The sequence below is a fragment of the Zalophus californianus genome, chromosome 16 (assembly GCF_009762305.2).
Source record: "Zalophus californianus isolate mZalCal1 chromosome 16, mZalCal1.pri.v2, whole genome shotgun sequence".
Taxonomy (NCBI): Eukaryota; Metazoa; Chordata; class Mammalia; order Carnivora; family Otariidae; genus Zalophus; species Zalophus californianus.
This window is the reverse complement of record NC_045610.1, coordinates 14,771,533-14,788,466: the sequence shown is the minus strand read 5'-3', so window position 1 is coordinate 14,788,466 and position 16,934 is coordinate 14,771,533. Positions and strand designations below refer to the sequence as shown.

Below are 16,934 nucleotides of genomic sequence, written 5' to 3'. Positions count from 1 at the left end.
AAGAGGGAACCAGCCTGGTTGGTCCCAGGCTGGTTGATCCCTAGTTTCTGGATCAACACCAATGACAATACCATGTGAAGCCAAGCAAAACACTTATGCCCCCCCCACCCAAAAAAAAGAAAAAGAAAAACCAAAACAACACTTATGGTCCAATGATTAAGACATTCCCAAACTGTGACCAAAATGAGGACTGATTAGAGGGACTTGCCAATCCTAAACAATCTCTGAGAAACAATATAAAGCCTAGATTGCAGGGCGCCTGGGTGGCTCAGACAGTTAAACGTATGCCTTCGGCTCAGGTCATGATCCCAGAGTCCTGGGATCGAGCCCCACATCGGGCTCCCTGCTCAGCGGGGAGCCTGCTTCTCCCTCTTCCTCTGCCTGGGCTTCCCCTGCTTGTACACTCTCTGTCAAAAATAAATAAAATCTTTTTTTTTTAAGATTTTATTTATTTATTTGAGAGAGAGAATGAAAGAGAGAGAGAGCACATGAGAGGGGGGAGGGTCAGAGGGAGAAGCAGACTTTCCGCTGAGCAGGGAGCTCGATGTAGGACTCAGATCCTGGGACTCCAGGATCATGACCTGAGCCGAAGGCAGTCACTTAACCAACTGAGCCACCCAGGTGCCCTAAAAATCAATAAAATCTTTAAAAAAAAAAAAAAGCCTAGATTGCAATAACCCATTTTAGCGGCACTTTGAAAGCACTGATGACAAAATCAAATGCCTACAGAGACAAGGTAGGTGATGAAAGTGAGCAGTATGTAAGCACGGGGGCGGGGGGGCGGGAGGAGGGTCAGGGTAAACTGGAGAACACAAGCCTGATTAAAAGGGGGTAGCTCCTGGCTCTGGTAAATTGTTGCCAGATCTTGATTTTTTTTTTTAAATTAGCTGGCAACTGACTGAACCTTTAAAACAAAACAAGCAAAAATCTATTTGGCCCACCTGAACCATCTGATTAGTCTTCGCATCGCTAAAAGCGAGATAATCAGACACCTCCTAATGCGGGGCAAAATGAGGCACACAGCACCACCTATGAAGTACTCTTGCCAAAAAGGCTGAACCTGAACCTAACCAAGTTCCTAGAGCTAACTCTCATTTACAGGAATATGAGAGACAGAAGGAAAGGTTAAACGATACCACAAGGAAACAAAGACAAATCCAGAATGTGGGAATTCTACAGGACAACTAACCAGCTTCTTTAACAAGCTTATGACATGAAGAACATTTTTAAAAGGGAAGGCAGAACTGTTCTTGATTAAAAGAAAGTTAGGAGACAAAACAATCAATATAACACGGAGCTCTTGATTTGAACAAACCAACTCTAAGAAGACATGTTAGATAATGTGGGAAATGAAGTTATGGATCAGATACCAAATGATGCCACGGACAGACATGGCAATGGCGCTGCGGCATATAAGAAAAAGTCTATTACTTTTCAAAAGGTGTGTACAGAAGTGAAGTATGTAGGGTTGCAATGATGCATTATCTAGAATTTCCTTTAAAATACTTCAACCAAGGGCGCCTGGGTGATTCAGTCAGTTGAGCATCTGACTCTTGGTTTCGGCTCAGGTCATGATCTCATGAGTTGTGGGAGCAAGCCCAGTGTCAGGCTCTGTGCTCAGCAGGGAGTCTGCTTGAGGATTCTCTCTCTCCCTCTCCCTCTGCTCCCCCGCCCCCCACTGCTCATTCTCTCTCTCAAATGGATAAATAAATCTTTAAAAAAATAAATAAAATATTGCAACCAGGGCGCCTGCGTGGCTCAGTCAGTTAAGCGTTGGACTCTTAATCTCAGCTCGGGTCTTCATCTCATGGTTGTGAGTTCAAGCCCCACATTGGGCTCCATGCTGGGCATGGAGCCTACTTAAAAATAAATAAATAAATAATAAAATAATAAAATAAAATAAAATACTTCAACCTGGGGAGGGGGGAACAATACATGAGGGAAAGCTGAAACAAATATGGAAAAATCTTGGTAATGCTGAATATGAGTGACAGGTATATGGGGGTTCATTTTATTATTTTCTCTTGTGTGTGTTTGAAATTTGTTGTTATTAAATAAAACTCTTCACGTCAAACAAAACAGGTCTGCATTTAAACAGTGGGCTCCCAGTCTGTGAATTATCAGGCCTCACTGTTCACTTTGGTTAGAAACAGTAAAAAAGGCAAAAATAAACTTAACAGTTTAAAAGATTATAACAGGACGCCGGGGTGGCTCAGATGGTTAAGCGTCTGCCTTCGGCTCAGGTCATGATCCCAGGGTCCTGGGATAGAGTCCCGCATTGAGCTCCTGGCTCAGCGAGGAGCCTGCTTCTCCCTCTCCCTCTGCCTCTCTCCCTGCTCATGCGCTCTCTCTCTCTCTCTCTCTCTCTGTATCTCTGTGTCTCTGATGAATAAATAAAATCTTAAAAAAAATAGTTTAAAAAAATAAAAGATTATAACAAAAACATAAGTATGTAAATAACAACTACCACCACCAATATATGGGAAATTGTGATATGCCACTCCTTGTTCTTCACATGCATTACTTCATTTAGTCTATCGGTATCACCATCTGACAGATGAAGAACCTGAAATGCATGCCTAAAGCCTCACTGCTGATAACCAATAAAACTAAGACTTGAACTTAAAAGTTCCCAAAGCCCAAGCTGTTAAACTCTGCATTATCCTTCCTCTGACATATCAGATGCTGGACAAAATTAATAAAATCTATCAAGCTGCCAGACTCTAAGAGATACACAACAGACCTGTAGGCAGGCACTCATGGAAGGATCTCCCAAATGCAACAGTAATATGGGGGGGGGGAAGCAAAGATGAATAACTGTGTATGATATGCCACTAATAGTGCAAAAGAAGGGAGCGAACCATATGTACATATATATACACACACACACACACACACACACACTCTTTTACCTATTCAAAAACATTTCTTTAAATAAAATATTTAAAAAGGCAATCACTCCTCTGCTAAGATCTTTCAATCTCTATTCCTACCAACCTAGAAGCCAACCCCAACATTGCTGCCTATAAACTTTTCCAGCTAGAATCCAGCTTTTTATTTTTTGTTTTTTTTAAAAGATTTTATTTATTTATTTGAGAGAGAATGAGAGATAGAGAGCACGAGAGGGAAGAGGGTCAGAGGGAGAAGCAGACTCCCCGCTGAGCAGGGAGCGCAATGTGGGACTCGATCCCGGGACTCCAGGATCATGACCTGAGCCGAAGGCAGTCGCTTAAACAACTGAGCCACCCAGGCGCCCTCCAGCTTATTTTTTAAAGATTTTATTTATTCATTTGAGATGCAGAGATAGAGAGAGAGAAAGAGAGCATAAGCAGGGGGAGAGGGAGAAGCAGGCTCCACGCTGAGCCAGGAGCCCAATGTGGGGCTCGATCCCAGGACCCTGGGATCATGACCTGAACCATAGGCAGACGCTTAACCATCTGAGCCACCCAGGTGACCCTAGAACCCAGGCTTTTCAAACAAAGTCACAAAGTTTCTACGCCCAGGGGGCCTCAAATTAATCTCTCATGCCCTAATTTATCATTAATTCAAGATGCTTCCCCATGAAATGGACCCTTTCAGACTAATCTTTCAAAACAATAATCAGTCCTATTACATGTCAAATCTTTCTTGAAGTTCTTCTTCCTTATTCATGTGGCTTAAGAAGTTTCTCTTTACATAGGAGAGGGAAGACATTAAGTGTCACTCTAATTGGGCTACTTGGATGAACAGCAAGATATGATACCTATGTTGACTTCAGAAATTAGAGTACCACTTTTCCAATCAAGTTCTGAGTTGATAATTAGGCATGGGTTTTTCTCTTCTGATTTCCCAGGTTAATGGGCATTAGACATTTCCAATCTAAGTGCTGTGACCTATGTAAACATGCAGGAAAAGCATACCCTAAGGTGTTAATAGTATTTATTGCTAGATGGTAAAAACACATTGTTTATCTGCATTTTCATATTTTTTACAATAAGGATGTGTTGGCTTTGTGAATTTTTAAAAAGATTTATTTATTTTTGCGGGGTCAGGGGAGAGGGAGGGCGTGGGGCAGGGGAGCAGAGGGAGAGGGAGAGAGAATCCCAAGCAGACCCTGCACTGAGCACAGAGTCCCACACGGGGCTCGATCTCACAACCTTAAGATCAGGACCTGAGCCGAAACCAAGAGTCAGAAGCTTAACCGACTACGCCACCTAGGCACCCCGGCTTTGTAAATTTTTAAAAGCAATAAAAATATCAAAATGAAAAGAAAAGAAGGTTTGCTCTACTTAATCGAAGCCATTGGCAATTTCCTCCAACAACCAAAACAAAAGAAACACTAGTATCTTCTGCATATTTGAGTTTGGAATGCCTAAAGCACTGTTTAAAAGAGTAGCCCTCAAATTTTAAACAACAAACTGTGGGGCAGAAAATTCAGTTTCCACCCTTCCTAATTTAATGAATGAAACAGTACTCCTTTTGTTGAATTAAAAATGCAGACATGAGAAGTAAACAATGAGAAATTCCAGATACAAATACTTTTAGAATCCAGCATTATTTGGGCCCAGCCCACTGGCCATTACCCATACATACCACAGCACCAAATTAGAAAGTGTTTCCACAGAAGGCTCAGTCTCTCTCCCACTCCACCTTTCTCACATGATCCTCCAAATTATCATAGATTTAGATACCTGCAACCCCTCTGCTGTGTCACACACCTCCTCTGTCTCTGACCATGCTGTTCCTTCCACTTGGAACACTCTCTTCTCACTTGGCCTAGTTAACTTCCAGAGAGCCTTCCAAAGTCACTCTCCTTTTCCTCACTACAACCCATACTTCCACCAGGACTGCACCAAGTGTTCTTCTCTGTGCTTCCATGGTACCCAATGCTTACCTCCCTCACGACACTTACCACAATATACTTGGTCATCATTATTTGTGGATTTTGTATTTGTGAATTCAGCTACTTGCTAAAACTCAATAACACCAAACTCAATACCCATGGTGCTTTTGCAGTCATTCGTGGACATACCCAGAGTGGCAAAAAATTCAAGTCGACTGATACATGTTCCCAGCTGAGGTTCAACAAGGTAACTCTCTGCCTTCTTGTCCAAGTTCTCATACTTTAAGCAAGTGCCCTTTTCATGGTCTATTTAGAGCCATGTTTTTCACATTTGTGTGCTTTTTGTTGGTGATTTCACTCTTTAAATGGCCTCCAAGCATAGTGCTGAAGTGTTCTAGTGTTCCTAAGTGCAAGAAGGCTGTGATGTGCCTTAGAGAGAAAACATGTGTCTGTTCAGGCACAAGTTATAGTAGTGTCAGCCATGAGTTCAGTGTTAATGAATCAAAAATATATATTAAATAAAGTGGCTATAAACAGAAACCTACATAAAACAAGGTTATGGGGCGCCTGGTGGCTCAGTCAGTTGAGCATCCAACTCTTGATTCTGGCTCAGGTCTTGATTTCAGGGTTGTGAGATCAAGCCTCGCTTTGGGCTCCACGATGAGCATGGAACCTGCTTAGGATTCTCTCTCTGCCTCAACCCCTGCCTCTCCTCCCCACTCTCTCTCTCTAAAAACCAACCAAACAAACAAAAAAGGTATGTACTGTTTACTTGATGAAATTCTTATAACCAGGGGCTCACAGAAACCTAAGCCTGTATTTCGCTTAGAAGCAATGGTTCAGGGGCACCTGGGTGGCTCAGTCAGTTAAGTATCTACCTTCGGCTCAGGTCATGTTCCCAGGGTCCTGGGATCGAGCCCTGCATTGGGCTCCCTGCTCAGCGGGGAGCCTGCTTCTCCCTCTCCCTCTGCCTGCCACTCTGCCTGCTTGTGCCCTCTCTCTCTTTCTCTGTCAAATAAATAAATAAATAATCTTAAAAAAAAAAGAAGCAATGGTTCAGTATTCACTAATTCAGTGTTTGTGGTGACTTTCTAGTACATAACTACCACAAATGACAATAACCAACTGTATACTGAAACATTCTGTTTATGTGGCCATTACTTCCACCAGATCAGAGTTTGGCAAACTAGGCCCACAGGCCAGAGGCAGGCTGCCCCGGGTCTTTGTCAATAAAGTTTTACTGGAACACAGCCATGTTCATTCATTTATGTGCTGTCTATGGCTATTTTAGCACCCCAACAGCTGAGGTAAGTAGTTGTAACAGAGACCATATGGCCTGCAAAGCCTCAAATATTGACTATCTGGCCTTTTTCAGAAAAAGCTTGTTGACCCATGCACTAGACTCTAAGCTCTTTGAGGTAATAATAATGTTGTAGTCATCTTTACAACCCTAGCACAAAGCTGGCACGATAGGACAAGAAACAAAGCTTTAGTCTGGTTAAGTACTGGACCCAGAAGCAGCCCTCTCTCCAAAAACTCAAGAGTAACTGCAGTAAATTCTGGATGTAAACAAGTCCTGAAAAACAATACTATGCAAACAAATAAAATAAATATCGGTATGGTATAAAAACCATTTGGTGGGTGAAATAAGAGATTCAAATAAGGAAAGGCTGAACAATAGGTATTAGGAGCTACTGAGGTACAGTCCAGTCTGAACCCCAAAACACATTTAGAAGGGTGAAGGAGAAGAAAGATTTGTCAAGAGGTTGGCCAAATATACAATGACATCTCACTACCTAAAGACATTTTCTACACATAGCACCAACCATGTTATAGGTATAGTAAACCATAGTTGGGGAAAATGCTAGGAATGGTAAATCAAATCATGCCAAAATATGAGAACTCACTAAAGTTTCAGAGACAAACATCTATCAGTGGCTCCTATTCTCATTTGCTCATTCTTCCCCAGTAGACAGATTCAAGTTACAGTCTATTCAAGATATAAACAGAGCAGTTTCATTAGAGACCCTGGCCTCTCAGTGTGAAAACTGTTTCTGATGCTATAATCTCCTTAATTAACTATCTATAAAAACTCATTTGCTAAGCAGTAACCCTTTTCTGATTTCCAAAGGGAGCTGAGGTATAGCAGAAGGCACATCCACTAAATAAAGAATGCTTGTGACCCTGGTGACACTGAATTTGAGTAGCCTAGCTAGGAGGGGTAGAGTTTAAATATGAGTCTCAATAGTTTAAAAGGATGCCACTTACAGTTGAGGTTGGCAGTCCCTCCCCAGGTAGCGTGTTCAACCCAAACCACATCTCAAGGCTGAAAACCAACAACCCACAAGCTAACCTTCTGTAGCCATTCAGAGAGAGATCCAAAGCTTGTGCTTGGCAGAGAGAAAACAAACTAGTTGGGACTCTACTATCATTACTAACCACCGCCTGAAGCCAAACTTTCTGCTTCTTATTCATGGATGTGATTTTTAGTAGTTTGTGCTAGAAACTCTCTAGGAATTGTCAAAAGAGCAATTCCTGGTAAGGCTAATCACCCAAAAAAGACAACCAAGATGAACAAGCATGCACAGCAAATACATAAATTACACAAGTAAACACATGACATATACCCTTATAATGAAATATCTATCATACTAAGAACATACCAAAAAAAGATATTCTTAGACAAGTGGAAATATAGGTAGTTCTGCTACAATCCTTGTTTTGAAAATATCTATTTGTTCCATTGTAATAAATATACTGGGGAACAATTTGAGCATAGCACAAATTTTGCATCTCCTTATATGTGATTTTGTTCATGAGATACACTGAGTGAACACAGAAAACTACACTGGGTTGAACTGAGCTACACAGGAACAGAAAACACACACACTTTCCAAATATCTACCAGCTACCGCAGTTCACCATGTGAACTCGTTCTAAGCCACACCGATCCACATCTGGTATTACATCTATCCATCCAATTTCAAATAACCCTCCTTCCACCACTTAAACACTCAAGCTGCAATCCTCCTAAAGCCCGCTTCTAAAGTTCATTTCTTTTCCAAAATAGTATTTATGTATTTCTTAACCAATGGACGTGTATAAAAGTGCACAACTGTCTCAGGTTCATATCTTTTAATAAGTCACTCCGGATGTTTTTGAGTGTTGTGCCCCTAACCCCATCTTGCCCAAAAGCTCTGTGGCTTTTTTTCTGTGCAATTTTACAAAGCACAGTGATTTTTAGGACTCTGTGTGTTATAACATTGTAACAGAACTGACTGTATGTCCAATTACTAACTTAAAAAAGGAAACTGTAGGGACAACTGGGTGAATGATGATTAGGCTGAAAATATAAAAACAGCTTCACAAATAGTTTAAAAAAGAAATGACCATTTTCCTCTGTATACGTCTCGAATTATTTGAAATTTCTACCAAAAACACACCCATATATTATTTGTATGATTAAAAATAAATTATTAAAATAATTAATAAAATTAATAAAAATTAATAGATCTAATGACAGCCCATATGCTGAAAATGCATTTTCTGAGATGCAAATAAGAATAAAAACACAGACTTAGGGACGCCTGGGTGGCTCAGTTGGTTAAGCGTCTGCCTTCAGCTCAGGTCAGGATCCCGGGGTCCTGGAAGCCAGTCCTGCATTGGGCTCCCTGCTCAGGAGGGAGCCTACTTCTCCCACTGCCCTTCTGCCTCTCTACCCCACTCATGCTCACTCTCTCTCTCAAATAAAATATTAAAAAATAAACAAATAGGGACGCCTGGGTGGCTCAGTCGTTAAGCCATCTGCCTTCGGCTCAGGTCATGATCCCAGGGTCCTGGGATCGAGTCCCACATCGGGCTCCTTGCTCAGTGAGGAGCCTGCTTCTCCCTCTCCCTCTGCTGCTCCCCCTGCTTGTGCTCTCTCTCTCTCTCTGATAAATAAATAAATAAAATCTTAAAAAATAAATAAATAAAAACAGACTTATAAACACATTACTTAAAAGACAATGAAATACCTAATGGAAAAAAAAAAAAACCTAATGGAAGAGAGAGATCTATAGGATATTAGTTATAACCTTAACTCTTATGAAGGATACTCCCTAACCTTGAGGTAAAGGTCAAAGAAAGCCATAAAATGCTTTCCCAAATTGTTGTTACCTGCATTTTATTTATTTACTTAAAATATTTATTTATTTAAGAGAGAGCGAGAGAGAAATGCGAGAGCACAGGGGGAGGGGGAAGACTCCCTGCTGAGCGTGAAGCCTGGTGTGGGCCCTGAGATCATCACCTGAGCCAAAACCAAGAGTCCACACTCAACTGCCTGAGACACCCAGGAGCCCCTGTTTCTTTCATTTTAGAGACAGACAGTGGAGCTAACCCAATAGAACAATTTCTCTCTTATTCAAATAGGCTTCCCATTTGGGGCTGCAGTATCCAAACTGGGAGAGTGCAGCATGAGAGTCTACTATAGAGGCAACTCCTCTGAAGCACCCCATGCAAACCATGGCACATGGCAAACTGGAAGTTTCATTTATAAGTAATGACTACTTTCCAAGTCATGCAGAAAACAGCTAAAGACTAAAAAGGATAAAGGAAAAGAAGTGGAAATTTTATTGTTTTTTGAAGATTTTATTTTTTATTTATTTTTATTTTTTGTTAAGATTTTATTTATTTGTTTGACAGAGAGGGACAGCGAGAGAAGGTACACAAGCAGAGGGAGTGGGAGAGGGAGAAGTAGGCTTCCCGCCGAGCAGGGAGCTTGACGCGGGACTCGATCCCATGACCCTGGCATCACGACCCGAGCCGAAGGCAGACGCTCAACGACTGAGCCACCCATGCGCCCTTATTTATTTATTTTAAAGAGAGAGAGCAGGGGTCAGAGCACAGGGAGAGGGACAAGCAGACTCCGTGGTGAGCACAGAGCCCGACGCGGGGCTTGATCCCACAACCCCGAGATCATGACCTGAGCAGAAACCAAGAGTTGGGCAATCAACCGAATGAGCCGCCTAGGTGCCCCAGAGAAATCGACATTTTAAATTAAACCCCAAAGAAGTCCCCCTATCCCACCACCTTCGATTCATTCTTAGCAGACAACCGTGTCTCCAGCTTCAAAACGAAAAAAGAAAACATCAAAAAGGCCCTCCCTCATCTTCCTCCAATTCCCACCAACTTACCTGACCCCCTATTACCTGTTCCTCCTTTCCCTCAAGCATAAGAAAGAGGGATCTCTCACCCTCATTCAGGCTAATCCCTGCACTTGTGCTCCAGATTGCTCTCCCTTCCAATCCTCTGCAAGGACCTCTCCCTGCCCGCCATCTATCTCCTTTCTCTCTTCGATTTTCAACCTACTTCTCATTGTGTTTTTTCTCGAGTGACTGAATCAACTCTCATGACTTCAATTCCATCTATAAGAGGATGCCTTCAAACATCTTCATCTCTAATCCAGAATGCTCTCCCCAGCTTCAGACAGGATAGCCTTTAAATCTCTCTTCGATGTCCTAGAGAAATTCTCACATGTCTAAAACTCAAGCATTTTTCTCCTAAAACCAATTCTACCTCTATTCCCTATCTCAAGGAAGAGAACAACACTCACTGTTGCCAACCCAGAAACACCTGGGCAGATGTTACTTTTGATTCCTCCTGTCTTTTAGCTCCCCCTGTCCACTCAAGTCCTTTGGAGTCTACCTCATTAACATACCCCGTATTTGTTCACTTCTCCCCATCTCCAAAGCCATCTCCTGGTTCAGGTCCTCTCCACATCATACTTGGATTATTGTAGTACCCTTCCTACTCTTCCCATTTCTAGTCTTACCCTTCTCCAAACTTTTCACAAAGCAGCCAGTTATACTTCTAAAATGTGTATCTGACAAGTTACTTCCTTATTCAAAGCACTCAAGAGTTCCCTACAATCTTCAGGATAAAGGTCAAACTATTTACCGCATGACCCTTCAGGATGTGGTCCCAGGTCACCCCACCATCCACTCCACTATGAATTTTACCCTCAAAGGACAATGAACCAGCCATTTGCAGTTTTCCTACTATACTCTCTCCTACTAGCTTCACAAAATCCCTTCAGAATCCTAAAGCATCATATTGGTGACTCTAAACCCAAAGCAGCAAAAAATTCTCATCCTATACTAAAGGAGATCTTCCTTTAGAAAAACTAGTTTTACTAAATTCTACAGTGCCACATAGTGGTGAGAGAGGGAAGCACGTAATAAAGAAGAAGTGAAGCTGGAGGAGAAAGAGGAGGACGTCAGAAAGCCTGAAGTGATTTACCTTCCCTGGGATTCATGGGAAATGTCTGTGCAGTGCCTCCCAGTTGCATGTACTGAGGCATCCACTTTTACTTAGCTAGTCTTGATCATTATATCACCCTCAGGAACTTACATCACTTGGGCTCAGGCTGCCCAGCCCATTCTCCTGCTCAGAATCCTTCCCAGATTCAGTGCCCTGGGAGGACCGAGGATGTGATGGATGGATCCAGATCTCCAAGCGAGTGGTGTCATCTCCAACATGCCGGAAAGTAGACTTCTTTCCTTTCCGCCACTGGTCAGGGCTCAGTTCCAATTCCTCATGTTGCTTTTTTTCCATCTGCTCTGCCTGTACAACATACAAACACATAAGCTCAGACTCTCCTGGGATTCAACTAATAAAAAGAGGCACTCACCTCATCTTGAGTTTGTTGCCCAGGGGCTATAAAAAATAAAGACTTTTCTATACTCCCTAAGTAGCAAAGTATTATCTGCTTTGTCTCATAGAAGTTATTAATTCCATAATCTAGATGCACACCCAAAGGCCCTGGAGAACTCTCCTAAAGATGAGTTTGGTTCTGTATAGGGGCTGACTGACTAATCAGCACAGCCCAATGGGACCCCCTGAGGGCATTATAAGGCATTCCTCTGAGGACACGGAAGCACTAAGAGAAACACATTCTTTTAGGAAGGAATGAATCCGCCTGCATCCCCACTCACCTTTCGTTTGGTCTCCTCAAACAAGCTCATGAGACTCTCCTTGGCAGTCAGGATAGGGTTGCTGGCAGCTAAACTGCGCATATAGTAATAGACAGCATCAAGCTTCCTCCTCTGCAGAAAGAAGCCAGAGACATCAAGTCAACCAGTTCTCTTCCTGACTCCAGCCTGAGTCAGCTGACCTAGAAAACGTTACTATCTCTCCCAGGCTATAAGGAATTCCAATAAGAAAATCAGAATGCTATCCATGGGAGGAACCACGGCAATTACGTCAGGGATCTCTCCTGGCACAGGACTCTGACTTACATGTGGAGGTACTCTAAAAGCCAAGTACTCACAAGAGGGAGAAAAGAATAAAGAGCCTCATCAAATATAAAATCTAATTACATTTTGTTTTTAGAGAAAGAAAATGTTCAACTCACTAGTTATTAGCTAAAAAAAATTATAAATAACAATGGCAATATCACTGATTAAGCACAATGAGACAAGTGACCATCACTTCATAGATTTTACTCCTAAACCTAAGAACACTGCCCCATAGGCATTATTAGTCCCATTTCAAAGATGAGGAAAGGGGAGCCCAGGAAGATTGCTGTCCAACAACATAACTTGTCCATCAAGGCCTCCAAGCCAAATCCTGGGTATGATGGTATATAAACCTAGGTCTGTCTGGCTCCTGAGTTCAGGTTTGCCCTATACCACACTGATTCTGCAGAGAAAGGGAACTGTAAACTATTATCCAATGAATTCAGCAAATAAATACTTCAAGTCTGTTTCACAACCAATTAATAAGGAAAAGTAAAAGAAAGGGAGATCAGAAAGGAGAAAGAAAAACACTGAAACAAAGGGGGAAAGAATGTCAAAAAGCCTTTCTCCAACTTCATATATATTTTTTCCTTTTTTTCTGTCTCAAAATGCATTTAGAACACTAACTTCTCTCTCACCCCTGTAACTCATTCTTCAAAACTTAAATCTTAAAAACAACAACAACAACAACAAAAAACCTCACATCTTCTATTCAGCTAGCATGGTTAAAGGTACACATTCTAAGGTCAACTGCCTGAGTTTGAATTAGGTCCTGCCACTTATTAGGTAGATATTTATTAGAAGACATTTATACACATATGGCTCCAAAAATGAATAAAATTCATATAACACATACAGTTTAACAGATTATCTGATATACTGTTACAGTCAGTTAAATGGGGGCTATTGTTTTGTTTCTTATTTTTTTAAGATTTTATTTTTAAGTAATCTCTACTACACCGCCTTGGGGCTCAAACTCGCAACCCTGAGATCAACAGTCACACACTCTACTGAGACAGACAGGCACCCCTAATGGGGGCTATTTTTAATATTATCCCAATCTGTACTGATCTCAGCCTATACCACTCACTTGATTTTAGATTGCGTTTTGTCGATTCTACAATGATTTTTTCATATTTTAACATTTCTGAAATCAAGACAGAACTTACAATCTGTATCTACCATTATGTCCTATTTATAATTCACATATTCTTTCTTAGTGGTCCAGAAAATAATGGTGCATCTAATCAATTGCATCAAATTTCATGAAGTCTAATTTGTATCACTGTCTACACACCTCACTTGTCTTCTCAACACATTTTTCAGAGCAGAAAACATCACATATTCATCACTCACAGCACCTAGCAAAGCGCGGTGTACAAACATGCTCTCACTGAGTTCTTGAGATTCACTGAATGACTGACTGGAAGAAACAGAAAATTAAGAAAGTGATATTAAAAGACAACTAGGATAAAAGGGAGACAGAAAAAGAGGGACAGAGGAAAAGAGCTTGAAAGGACCACTAATTTAGGTCAGAGGTCTATGAAAGAAAAATATACCAATTTAATCAGAATGGCAAAAAGCCACAGAGGGAATTCAGTGAGGTTGTAAGATATTATGATCAATGCTCAAAAATCAGTTACATTTCTATATATTAGTAATAAACAATCTTTAAAAGAAATTAAGAAAATAATTCCATTTACAACAGCATCAAAAAGAGTAACATACTTAGGAATAAGTTTAACCAATGAAGTGTAAAACTTATATACTGAAAATTATAAAACACGTCTGAAAGAAACTAAAGACCTAAATAAATCAAAAACATCTGTGTAAATACTCCCCAAAGCAACTAAACAATCAATGTAATTCTTATGAAAATCCCAATGACTCTTTTTGCAGAAATGAAAAAGCTGATCCTAAAATCCATATGGAATTACAAGAAACCCCAAACAGCCAAACTCATCTTAAAAAAGAAGAACAAAGGTGGAAAACTCATACATCCTGGTTTCAAAATTTACCACAAAGCTATAGTATAGAACAATGAGGTGCTGGCATAAGGGCAGACATATGGATCCATGGAAGAGAACTAGAGTCCAAAAATAAATCCAGGCACCAAATGATTTACAACAAGGATCCCAAGACTAGTCAATGGGGAAAGTACAGCCTCTTCAACAAATGGTACTAGAACTGGATATCCACATGCAAAAGAATGAAGTTGGGCCCATATTTCACACCATTTACTTAATGAAAAATGGATCAAAGATCTAAATATAGAAACTATAAAAACTCTTAGAAGAGGGGCACCTGGGTAGCTAAGTCGGTTAAATGTCCAATTCTTGGTTTCCGCTCAGGTCATGATCTCACGGGTCGTGAGATCAAGCCCTGCATCAGGCTCTGCGCTCAGCGGGCAGTTGGCTTGAAGATTCTCTCCCTCTGACCCTCCCCCAGCGCACATGCATGCATCTGCGTGTGCACTCTCTCTCTCAAATTATAAATAAATAAATCTTTCTTTTTAAGATTTTATTTATTTATTTGACAGAGAGAGAGAGAGAGAGAGAGAGTGCACAAGCAGGGCGATCAGCAGGCAGAGGGAGAAGCAGGCTCCCTGCTGAGCAAGGAGACCGATGTGGGACTCGATCCTAGGACCCTGGGACCCAAGCTAAAGGCAGAGTCTTAAAGAGATTTTGTACACTCACATTCACGGCAGCATTACTCACAATGGCCAAAAGGTGGAAGTGTGCACTGACAGATGAAGTGACAAACAAAATATGGTATGTACATATAACTGAATGCTATTCAGCCTTAAAGAGGAAATTCTGACACAAGCTGTAACATGGATGGACCTTTAGGATATAATGCTAAGTGAAATAAGCCAGTCAAAAAAAGAAATACTGTATGATTCCACTTATATTAAGTACCTAAAGTAGACAAATTCAGAGACAGAAAGTAGAAGGGTGGTTGTCAGTGGTTGGAGGGAGGGGAAAATGGGGAGTTGCTTAATTAATGGGTATAAAGTTCCAGTTTTGCAAGATGAAGAAAGTTCTGGAGGTCAGTTGCAAAACAATGTAAATGTAAAATGGGTAAGATGGTAAATTCCATCTTATGTATATTTTACAATTAAATTTTTTTTAATTTTTTTAATATAAGAAAAAATAGGCAAAGGATTTATTTTTTTTTTAAGATTTTATTTACTTATTTGAGAGAGAGAGAGCACATGAGAGGGGGGAGGGTCAGAGGGAGAAGCAGACTCCCTGCTGAGTAGGGAGCCCGATGCGGGACTCAATCCAGGGACTCCAGGATCACAACCTGAGCCGAAGGCAGACTCTTAACCAACTGAGCCACCCAGGTGCCCTAGGCAAAGGATTTAAATAGACTTTTCTCCAATGGCCTATAATGCAGCTCAACATCATTAGTTGTTAGGGAAATGCAAATCAAAACCACAATGAGACACTACTTCAAAGTCAATAGATTTGTAGATAATAACAAAATGATTCTAAAGTTTATATGGAAAGGCAAAAGATCCAGAATAGCCCACACAATACTGACAAAGAAGAACATGGTCGGAAGACCGAACTACCCAACGTCATGACTTACCATTAAGCTACTATAGTGGTACTGGCCAAAGAACAGACAAACAGATCAATGGAATGAAATAGAGCCCAGAAACAGACCCATACAAATACAGCCAGCTGATCTCTGACAAAGGAGGAAAGGCAATTCGATGGAGAAAGGATGATCTTTTCAACAAATGGTGTTGAAACAACTGGACATCGACATGCAAAACAATGAATCTATGCCACAGACCTTTCTGGATCACAGACCTAAATGTAAAATGTAAAACTATACAACTCCTAGAAGATAACACAGGAGAAAATCTAGATAACCTTGGGTTTGGTGAGGAGTTCTTAGATATTACACCAAAAGCAAAATCCACAAAAGAAAAAGTTGGTAAGTTGGATTTCATTAAAATTAAAAACTTTTGTTCTGTGCTAAGAAAATGAAAAGATAAGCCACATACAGAGAAAATATTCACAAAACACATATCTAATAAAGGACTGATATTCAAAATATACACTTAAAACTCAACAATAAAAAAACAACCCAATTTAAAGTTGGGCAAAAGATCAAAATAGACACCTCACCAAAGAAGATACACAAATGGCAAATAAGCACATGAAAGGATGCTCCACGTCATATGTTATTAGGGAAATGCAAGTTAAAATGAGATAACACTACACATCTATTATAGAATGACCAAAATCCAGAACACTGACAACACTAAATGCTGATGAGGATGCAGAGCAACAGGAACTCTCATCCACTGCCTGAAGGAATGCAAAATGGCACAGCCACTTCTGAAGACAGTCTGGCAATTTCTTCCAAACTACATACACTCTTACCATACAATCCAGCAATCACACTCCTTGGTATTTATCTAAATGAGATGAAAATTTATGTCCAGGGGTGCCTGGGTGGCTCAGTTGGCTAAGCAACTGCCTTCGGCTCAGGTCATGATCCGGGAGTCCAGGGATCGAGTCCCACATCGCGCTCCCCGCTCAGCAGGGAGTCTGCTTCTCCCTCTGACCCTCCCCCTCTCATGCTTTCTCTCTCTCTTTCTCTCTCTCAAATAAATGGATAAAATCTTTAAAAAAAAAAAGAAGAAGAAGAAAATTTATGTCCACACAAAGACCTGCATGCAAACATTTACAGCATTTTTATTTATAACTGCCAAAACTTGAAAACAACCAAGATGTCCTTCAATAGGGGAACGAATAAACAAACTGTGGTACATCCATACAATGGAACATTACTCAACAATAAAAAGAAAAGAGCTG

General features: G+C 40.9%; 1 protein-coding gene across 7 annotated transcripts in view; it reads right to left on the bottom strand.

Moving 5' to 3' along the window:
* SMG6 (SMG6 nonsense mediated mRNA decay factor) overlaps positions 1 to 16,934 on the bottom strand; it is a 228,349-nt gene that overhangs the window by 200,164 nt on the left and 11,251 nt on the right. For all 7 annotated transcript variants that reach the window (XM_027624846.1, XM_027624852.1, XM_027624849.2 and 4 more), the window contains 2 exons: positions 11,797 to 11,907; positions 11,213 to 11,425 (listed from right to left, as the gene is read on the bottom strand). In XM_027624846.1, coding sequence (XP_027480647.1) covers positions 11,213 to 11,425; positions 11,797 to 11,907 — 324 coding nt within the window. The remainder of the gene's footprint in view (positions 1 to 11,212; positions 11,426 to 11,796; positions 11,908 to 16,934) is intronic.